We start from the raw sequence: 10,213 nt of genomic DNA on the forward strand, positions 1-10,213 counted from the left end.
CATGGCAACTGGTACATGCATTCGATAAGTTAGTTCTACGGGGGGGGGGGGGGGGGGGTGGGGGGGGGGGGGAGTGGATTGATTATTTTGATCTTTTCATATACATTTTCCAGTGTCTTTGTCTGATAACACACCAAGAATCAAGTTTGTAGTTTATTGTTTGATACAGTTCATCGATGACGCAAATGACTTAGTTATGGCGCAGATGGGGTTTGCATGGTTATATGAATGAAAATTAAGATTTTAAAATGTCAATAATTTAATCCTACACTTGCCGAAAGGTTATATAAATACATATAATTAATAAGCCGTCTTTCTTAAAATATAATGAGGCGTTAATTATGGTTGGGACATGATCAAAGGTATCATAAAGCCCTTCACGCTTCAACCAAATAAAGTATGATTCCTTTTTCCTTATAAAATACATCTTTAAGATTTATAAGGGGATGAATTTTTGAATCTAGTAAATATGCTGAAGACCTGACTTAATGTTCAATGTACATTGCTATTTGTTTCTACATTAGACTTGATATCTTGTACAAGTACCAAGCAGTATACATGGCAACACTACATTCACATTATACTAGACCTACATCCTTGTAGATGCAGGAAACATTATCATTACGTGTATATATGCAGTAGAACTGTAAATGCAGTACAGAGAGGACAAACAAAGCTAAGAAATCTACGAAATTAAATGCAGAAGTAGTTATTTTTATACACACTGCATGAATTCGTGAGATGTTGAATGTTATGACTTCATGTTCAATAAAGCAATGAATTCAAATGAGTATTAATAATTTTATTGCGAATTGGTTTCAATTACTTTTAAAACAGAAGTTTGTGGACACAACTGACACTATAACAAATTGTAACTATAGTAACAGAAACAATAACTAGTCCTTACACATAAACATGATAACTTTTCTTACTGTTTAGCAAAAACTACCAACAAAAACAATACAAATAACTACTGGGGCATTAAAAGTCGTCACATTTTGCATTTTGCACTGTTGAACAAGCTGACACAAAAAAACCTAGTACAAGTCTACATATGTATATACTCAGTTCAGTAAACTTGTCTTAAAAATACAATACTGACAACATGATTATTATGAATGTGGAGATCATGTAAACACGATTGAATTCTTTACCAAATACACAACCTACCATACTATCAAACAGAAATGTCTTGTTCATTCAACCTCACTTTGAATCTATCATCTTCCAAAGTCAGAGTTTTTGATCAGGTGAAAATCTAAACCAATAGACTTGGGAAGATGGAATCCATTAGCCTAATTGTTTTCTAGTAATTCCTGGCCCCCTATGTGCTGTCATTTTCTCTTCACTTGAAGTTAAATTTTGTTTTCACCAGATATTTCATTTTGATTTGTTTCGTATCATACACAATAAACTCGTTGTAGTTGAGGGTATATCCACTGGGGTTTTTCACATTAGTATTTTTACTTTTTCCCAGAGGAACAATGGTTCCATCAGGCCTGGAAAATAAAAAGAGCAATATGTTATGAAAAAAATTAATTAATAGAAATTCTGCTTAAGACACTTATTAATATAAATGTTCCAAATAAAATTTTCCCTTTAAAAATAAACATGCAAGATCTGGGAAAAAAAGAACAATGGGTTCAATTTTTTTAAAATTCAATCTCCAATTTATTGGTTCTAACAAAATCCTGATTTCATCAACCAAAAAAAGATTATGAATTTACAAATTAACATAGTGTAACCTACAGTATGTTATTAATTTTAGCAATACTCTGTCCCATGCTCCTATTCCTTTAGTCTTAATTTTTATTTTTTCCAATTTCATAAATATCTCGGTGTTTAAGTTTCATTTACAACAATAATCCCAAGTCAAAATTTCTGTTCTGAACCACCTTACTTCTCTCTCACCATGTTGAAGAACATGGCTGAAAATAAAAAGCTGACGAGTATTTTGCCTTGGAAACAAGTCTGAAAATAACCACATGATAATGTTATGATGTTGTGAAAAAATTTCAAATGAAGAAGTAATCAGACTTTTCCCTTTATAAATTCCCTTCAGTTAACATCCATTCTTTTCAAATTTTTTTTTCACGGTAAAAAGAGGAAACATGTCAATTAGGAAATTTCAAACATTTACCTGACATTGATTTCAACTGTTCTTCTTTAAAAAGCATGTGTATTTATGCAATAAACATCAAATTTGATGGCACAAGGAACATGGGACAGAGTTTAGTATACCTGTGTGAAACTTACAGTATTTTATTTTTGGTGGGGTCAGGTGCCACTGCCCCCAACCCTCTCACACTGTGTTTTCCAGCTGGTAACTTGTCGGCCTTGTAGTCTGCTGCAAGTAGGTCATTAGTGGTTCCCAAGGATACCTACTCAAGTAAGGGGGTTTAATGTAAAATCTTCAAGTTCACATCATTATCAAGTTGATCGGACAAACAAACATTTTTAAGCAAGGGAATAAAATGAAGTGAGTAAAATAGTAATCTTATGATTGTTACTCAAATCAAGAAAAAGGCTATCAGGTCCATGCATTTCTGTTCATATTTGAATATATAATCAAAAGACTACATGTATATCTGAATACGTACCTCACACAATAACAATAAGCCCACATTTTTGGAACGTGTTGCAAAGCAGTAGTTGGCACTTTTGCTCGACATATCCGCAAAATAGACTCCCTTTCCAAACTACAACAATCATTGATCAAATTAGTATGTTAATTTTACTCTGAACCAGAAGTTCATGTCACCAATATTTTACAAATCAAAATTATGTACTGTAAAAATGATCTCAATTAAATAAATTCTTTACAACAATTTGTTTAAAAACATGGAAACTGTCCGTGAAAAAGATATTCCCAAACACAAGAAGCACCCAATGTTTCAAGAATTCTCTTGGAGTACCTACCATATACCCAGTAACAGGTGCCTCTGGGGGAGCTATCCTCAGACCTTTGGACAGGATCCCCACCCAGTTTGTCAGCCGAGACCCATGCCACAACAGCATCCTACAACACATGTAGTCTGTAATACACAGAAGTTTGTGACAACAAAAATTATCTCCATGTCCACGCCAAGGTTTCTGAGGTACTTACTTGTTGCTATGGTCTATGAATTGTTCTGCTTCATTTTCTTTTTCTAATTCGAAAACATCTTCTATTTGCATTTTATATTGGTTGTGTGTAGCTGCATGGGTGTTCTGGAGATACTCATTTATCATCTGAAATGAAACAGGTTCCCTTAAATTAGTTAAACACATTCAGAACATAAAAATTCAACCAGTCTATTTGAGGTAGAAAATTAATGTCATAATACTCATAGTTAAGCCTCTTATTTTTGTAAACTTTTACAATATGAAATGTGAACTTTGTTTTTAAAACAAATCACAAAAATGTTCACCCCATCCACGTGTATTTGCAAAGATACATGCTCATCTTTTTATTTACAGTCTTTAAGTCTGATTTTATTTGAGCTATATAGCTTGTACAAAGAATGTTAATTTTAAAACATATCACGGGCACATTTAATGAAATTTTCTGAAATGCAGAGTAACAATATATAATTACCTTGAAATCTGCTGATGATTTCTCCATTGGTTTCATTTCACACTTGAGAGCATGGTAATGTCTGTCTACTGGGTTCTCCGAGTAGTCTCCAGCCTTCAGCGTCTTCATAGCAATCTCAATGTCTTCTAGAGACTGGGCAGGAAAAGAAGAAAACAAATCAATTACTGTTACACATCGACCAAAATCACAGTTTCATTCACCACCAGCCTTTAACTAGGAAGAAAATGCAGACATTTTGCAGGGCAAATTATGACTACCTTCAAAACTTTCAGAAGAATAGGCAAACTCATTTTTGAAACATATTTAAATCTAAAAACATCTCCCATTTAAAATCAACAGTGCTATTGTTTACCTCTAGGAGCTGTAACTTCATTTTGAGTGTCTCCTTATCTCTGATCACAGGGGGTGTTTTCATTCTAAAAATATCATCAAAATTTTACACTACAAAGATATTGTGTAATCCATTCTTAAAGAACAAACAGATAAAAAAAACTGCAAGAAAAACCATTTGTTTCATACCCAAAATCATGTGGAATTCTAGTGTAGAAATCACTGCAGGCATCTGTGAGTTTTCTGCCAAAGTCACCCTTCTCTATACAGGTGTCAATGATCTTCAGAGCAGAGTAGCCTGCCTTGATCTGCTCGCTGGTCAACTTTCCTGGAAACACAAAACTAGCACTGTATCTGACATTGATTTTAACATCATACCAATGTAACACATTCAAGATCACATATATTACATATATCTAGTATTAACTTGCCTAGAGGAGCCTTCACACAGTCGTATTTCATTTCTCTCACTGTGTCCTCCATGCTCTTTACATCACATATCAAAGTCAGCAAATCCTAAAATAATGTGGAAAGATTTAGCACCATGTGACTTTAAAAACAACAAAAGCTAAAATTACAACAAAGTTGCCATTTTTCCTTCAGATAGCTTACTGTTGACTGATGCCTTAAATACTAAGTATAGCTATTTCTGGTTTAAAATTTCCATATAACTAGTTCTCTGTTAAAAAACAAACTCAAAATAATTTCTATAATCACTAGCTTATAATGCTTGATTGCAATGAAAGGTCTGATATCCCATGGATTCTTTACCTGAAGTCTTTTATCTAGCTTAGAGTCTGGAATTTTGACATCTGATTTCTCCTTCTTGATTTTAACAAAATCTGTTTCATCCTCACCCTAAAACATGAAACCAAAAAAGCTATTTAAATGCCAAGTCATGTCTGTTTAAAGAAAATATAAAAACATCAAACAGGCATAACTTCATCTACTGACCAATCCAAATGTACAATATAACACAAGCTTTTTTGAAAAAGAGAGTGTGAAAATAATTTTCTTTCTTTATAAAGTAAAGTTTTTATTATTAGTAATAAACTTAAACAATTACACTAATACCTTTGCCCCATAGTCAATATCCAGTAAGTCATATTTTCCTGGTACTTTCTCAAAATCCTTTCTCTGATACCAATCATTTTTGGTTTTATCTTTAAACCTTTAAAAAATATGTAATAATTAGCATGTGAAAAAGACAGAAAGTCTTACAATTACATGTATTTGTCAATCTAATAACATCACCTAATTTAACTTGATATTCAATTCTAAAAAAATAAAGTCCTAAGCTATCTCATACCATTGCTTACTTTACCTACTCAAATGTATATGTACAATGCTACTGACTCTGATTTTCAAAGAAAAAATTGAAAATTTTATTGATGTTTAGTTTTACAATCTGAATCAATCCTCTTACTTCTTGGTGAATATATCCTTGGCTTTGTCTAGGTCCGCTCCGCAAGGCACCAGATTGTTCTGTCCGCTATATCCAACACGCCCCCATCTCTGCCACACATGATAGGCAGTCTTGCTGTTCTCTTTCAGTAGTTGTATTAGATAATACTTATTGTTGTTATTTCCTACATTGGTCTAAAAATAAAACAAAATTTAATATAATGAGAGTGTGCAGACAAATCCATAGAATTTGGTTAACAAGTTTAGTGGTAAATTCTTTAATCTGTCTAAAACTCCCAACTACATGTACATTGTAAGTCTTATTTTGTAGCAGGTCTTTATACATTAATTAGGTTTCTTCTTTTTACCTCATTTATACATTTATTGTCCAGGTGTGCATCAAAAGGAATGACTTGAAAATATATTCAAACTTTTAAAGTAAACTTATAATTTTTTTTACACAATAGAAATCTTTCAGAGTTATATGTACATCCACTGAGTGTGTAGACTTTGCTGTGTATAACTGACCTGATTCAGCATGCAGTCCCAGATGTCATTGCCCTCACAGTACACCTGGGATTTCCCCATCATTGACGTACACTCAGGGTCCACAGGGGCTTTCCCAGAGATCACCACAGTGCGGACTGATAAAGAAAACAGTGTTCAGTAGAGCAAATGCTCAGAAGTCACATGTAGGAATACACAGAAAATACTTAGATGTACACTATACAATAAGTGCAAGTAAGATCAGAAACTGAGAAATTTTAAACAGTCAGATACAGATATATTGTCTTTGAAGTATTTCTTATGAACTTGATTGACACGTGAGTTAACAATTACTTGGTCATTAAATATCTTTATTCAACAGATCTTCCTTGAATTAAATCAAATCTTTAAATCTTTATTCCTCACTTCTTTCTTTTTCTCCCCTCTCTTCTCTCCCAGATTTCCCTTTCTTTCCCCCACTTTTAGCTCCTTTCCCCTTAGAAGGCCCAGATTCTTCCTCCTCTTTTGGTTCCTCTTTTACTTTAACTGCAGCCTTCCTCCCTGAAACCTTTGCAGGTTCTGTTTTGACTTCTGCAACAACTGTTCCAGATGCTGAGGGGTCTGGAGCCACACCGTCTGAAGTAAAAATGTAGCTTGTACATACATGTACCCTAGTACTATGACAAGCATACATGTTTCAATACATATAGATAATCTTGGTATTTAACACATATAATGTACAAGGTATCCTCAATAGTCAACACAAGCTAAACTTTAACATATTTACCTGGTAACAATTCCTGTCGTCTCATATTTTCCAAATGTAAACAAAGTCAATTTTCAGAGATGTTTAAAACTACCGGTATATAGAATAGTTCAGCAAATTTCAAAATTACACAATGAGTCATATATATAAACATGTATGATACTTGATCTTACTTGACTTAGCTCTCTCCACTTTGCGCTTGACATCAGTTGATAGGTTAGTTTGTTCCATTTTGCCCAAATCTATGGTGTAAGACCTGTGACATGCCTCCAAATCCACTTGGCCCCTCCCATCAGCCTTTTCTAGATCTATGCAGGTTTCAACACTGTATGGATTCCAGCCACCTTTCTCATCCTGCCACTGCCAGATGAAGAAGTCTGGAGGAGAAAAGTAACACTAAGAGAAAAGTTGCACTTGAAAAAAGGTTAGATTAAAAGAAAAGTTGCACTTGGAGAAAGTTACAATAAGAAAAGTTGTAATGGGAGAAAAGTTAATATGCTAAGAAAAAAGATGCACTGGGAGAAAGGTTACACTTAGAGAAAAGTTGCACTGTGAGAAAGGTTACACTATAAGAAAGTCACTGGGTGAAAAGTTAAATTATGGAAAAAATGTTAGACTGGTCACATGCTGAATACAACATCCTTGATGAACATATGCTTTGGAAGGGAAAGTTTGTCCTTTTTAATATTTTCAATTACGTGTATATTCATATTGTTTAGTTAAAGTCTTTAAAAAACAAACTTCACTTACATGTACATTGAACAAATACTGTGGAATTATCGTTGTTGTTGGTGGTTCATTATTTTACAATCTAATTAAAATTAGACTTGTAATTCGCTCCTCTACGATACGCTATACAAGATCTCTTGTGTAGAGTATCGTAGAGGAGCGGAAAATTACAAGTCTAATTTTAATTAGATTGATTGTTTTACCACTTTATCAAGAATTTATGCCCTCAATGCATGATCTGAGTAACATGTGTTCAAAGCTTCTATTTTTCTTACTGGGTTGGTAACTCATAAAATTACTTTTCCCTTGACCAATAAATTATGACTACCCTTAAACATTGTTGTTCATTAAATTATTTGACTCTACAGTGATCTCTTACATTTTTTTTTTAGACAGAGGTAATCAGTAAAAAGTTAACATTATCTTCTACACAAAATACAAAGAGATTTAGCAAAATAATTCAAAACACAAGAGTTCCTGAAATATTTCCAAATTTAAGAAGTCAACACAATCATTTTTTCTTTCAATGCAAAAACTCTTTTACAAATTAGTATACTGAATTTATCCAGGTAATCGATTTCATTTTTACCATCTCCATCCTTCAGACAGCAGCGGATTCGCCTCTCCCAACCTGTTGTTTTGTTCTTCTGTACAATTTTGTCTAGCTTAACCTGAATCACTACATTTTTACCCACAGTGAACTCCACCTATGTAGAGGAAAAAAATGATAATTATCCAGTTTCATCAATTCAATTCATCCATCTACTCAAAGAATAAAGACTTATATAACTACATTATAATACATCATTGTCACTATATTATTTCACTTATTCACAGTTACATGCATCAGTAAAGGGAACATTTAGTTAATATAATATGTGGTCATTTACCATTTTCTTTTTGCTGTTGTGAGCAACAGTGATTTCCACATTCATGTCTTCTGCATACCGTGTCCACGTCCCTTTATCTCCCTCCCATTCCCACTGAACGATGTATCCAGATATTTCTGGTCCATCCACTCGCGCTTTCTTGGCTGCTGGGGCATCTCCATCCCCATTCTCAGTTGCTTTTTTACCTAAACAAATGTTCATTGTATTCAATTATAGCTACAGTAATAATCACAGCTTAATCAAAGAACACAGACAACACTGATTGTAACGTTACATAGAGGAATCTGTGGATCGTCAGTCTTATAGCCAAGAGATAGCAATTTTAAACATTACCCATGCATCCAAGTCATACCATACGTAATTAAAAAAAAACACAAACAACAACACAAATTTGTATGCATTATGTTTGAATTTGAACTAAAATCTTCATAATTCCGAATGAAAAAGTATCAACAGGATCAATATTGAAGTTGAAAGTAAAAAGAGGAAATTCGAACCTTTTCTTGCTTTATAAACATTATTAATCATGTTCACTGTTTACAATTTTATTTAATGTAAAAACAAAACTTAAAATGTTTTTTTCTTCTTGCAAACCTTTCCTCCCCATGACAGACAGTATTTTCACGTGTATTCCAAAACAAATCGTTTGTAAGTCGTGCGGCTTGCAAAATCGGCGGGTCTTTGTTTACAAACATTCATATTTGGGAATGCGCGTGCACAAAACGAAATTTGTTTAATTAAAAAAGACCTAAGTATCCATGCACTCATCAGCTGCTCATATATACTTCCACTTTTGTATAATGCTTATTGTGAATCAAAACAATTGTTTCAACAAAATACTCCCTCCTGGTTTGTCTCAATTCAATTTTTAACTAACAGCATTGATGGCACTGACAATTTACTGTCAGTTCAAACTATCTATTTAAATACTATATTAAAGAATGGAATCCTAAATTGACTATACACGATGACAAAAAACTAAGCTGCTACATCACTTTTAAGCAAAATTTTGGCCAAGAGAACTACCTAAGATTACTTAAAAATTTTGAACAGAGGAGAAGTTTAACGCGTTTTCGCATTTCCGCTCATCAGCTCATAGACTTAATATTGAAAGAGGACGATATCAAGGCATTCCTCGACAAGAAAGATACTGTAATAGATGTTATGTCAAATCAGTGGATGATGAAAACAATTTTTATTCTCATGTGATCATAATAAGGCATTAAGAGATACTCTGTACACATTAGCTAATGACTCTTGTAAAAATTTTCAATATATGGACAATAACCAAAAATTATACTGGCTTAATTATGACAACTGACGATTTACAAGTACTTGTACAACTCAGTGAAATGATTCTCAAAGGTGGAATATAATGGTTATAGTTATATATACAGATATAATATGCAATGTATTTACTTTTTTTTTGGGGGGGGGGGGTATGTTACATGTATGTATATATACCGGTAAGCACTTTGAGTACAAGTAGACCAGTCTAATCGACTGTGCAGGCACCGTCCCTTGGTACTCTCTGTTTTCAGGCCACTTTGTTTCTGTTTAGCTGTTGTGTTCATGCATTATTTCACACAGTTAAATGCGTAAATCCCATAGGCTACATATATTTCATTGTATTAATGAATCATTTTGCATATTGTCACATTGTAAATTTAATGAAAATCTCAATTTCCAACATGACATTTTATTTTTTCTCTAATTCTTTGTTAATTGAAAACATTTACTTCAGATCCCTCGAGGGCCAGGGACAAAGCTAAAGAGTATAGGTGTTGTTTGTTTTGCTTAAGATTAGTGTCATTCCTCCCATCAAAGAGTCAAAACTAGTGTGAATAGTGATTGGTGAATAAATAAATAAATATAAAATATAAATAAATATATACATATATATGATTTAATATGCACGGATAATAACTGAGAGAGAGAGAGAGAGAGAGAGAGAGAGAGAGAGAGAGAGAGAGAGAGAGAGAGAGAGAGAGAGAGAGAGAGAGAGAGAGCATGGATGATGGAGGGGGGGGG

The 10,213-nt window shown here is 33.4% G+C and overlaps 1 protein-coding gene across 1 annotated transcript; it reads right to left on the bottom strand.

Annotated features, from left to right (window-relative positions):
- Nucleotides 1-1,254: 1,254 nt before the first annotated feature.
- LOC105339444 (poly [ADP-ribose] polymerase 2) lies at nt 1,255-8,913 on the bottom strand. The gene is made up of 18 exons (XM_011445006.4): nt 8,777-8,913; nt 8,183-8,367; nt 7,882-7,999; nt 6,737-6,940; nt 6,224-6,433; nt 5,840-5,955; nt 5,334-5,506; nt 4,982-5,078; nt 4,679-4,765; nt 4,339-4,423; nt 4,097-4,235; nt 3,930-3,993; nt 3,578-3,709; nt 3,107-3,231; nt 2,920-3,019; nt 2,601-2,699; nt 2,257-2,381; nt 1,255-1,499 (listed from the first exon to the last, which is right to left on the bottom strand). The coding sequence occupies exons 1-18, from the start codon at nt 8,787-8,789 to the stop codon at nt 1,346-1,348; spliced, it is 2,226 nt and encodes a 741-aa protein (XP_011443308.3). The 5' UTR covers nt 8,790-8,913; the 3' UTR covers nt 1,255-1,345.
- Nucleotides 8,914-10,213: the final 1,300 nt, after the last annotated feature.

This window comes from Magallana gigas, chromosome 3 (assembly GCF_963853765.1).
Source record: "Magallana gigas chromosome 3, xbMagGiga1.1, whole genome shotgun sequence".
NCBI lineage: Eukaryota > Metazoa > Mollusca > Bivalvia > Ostreida > Ostreidae > Magallana > Magallana gigas.

Excerpts from the sequence above, each read along its gene's own strand:
- LOC105339444 (XM_011445006.4), bottom strand. Across the intron at positions 6,434-6,736 it reads AGTGGAGAGAGCTAAGTCAA|ACGGTGTGGCTCCAGACCCC; the intron begins GTAAGATCAAGT and ends TTTTTACTTCAG. Across the intron at positions 4,236-4,338 it reads CTGTGTGAAGGCTCCTCTAG|GAAAGTTGACCAGCGAGCAG; the intron begins GCAAGTTAATAC and ends TTGTGTTTCCAG.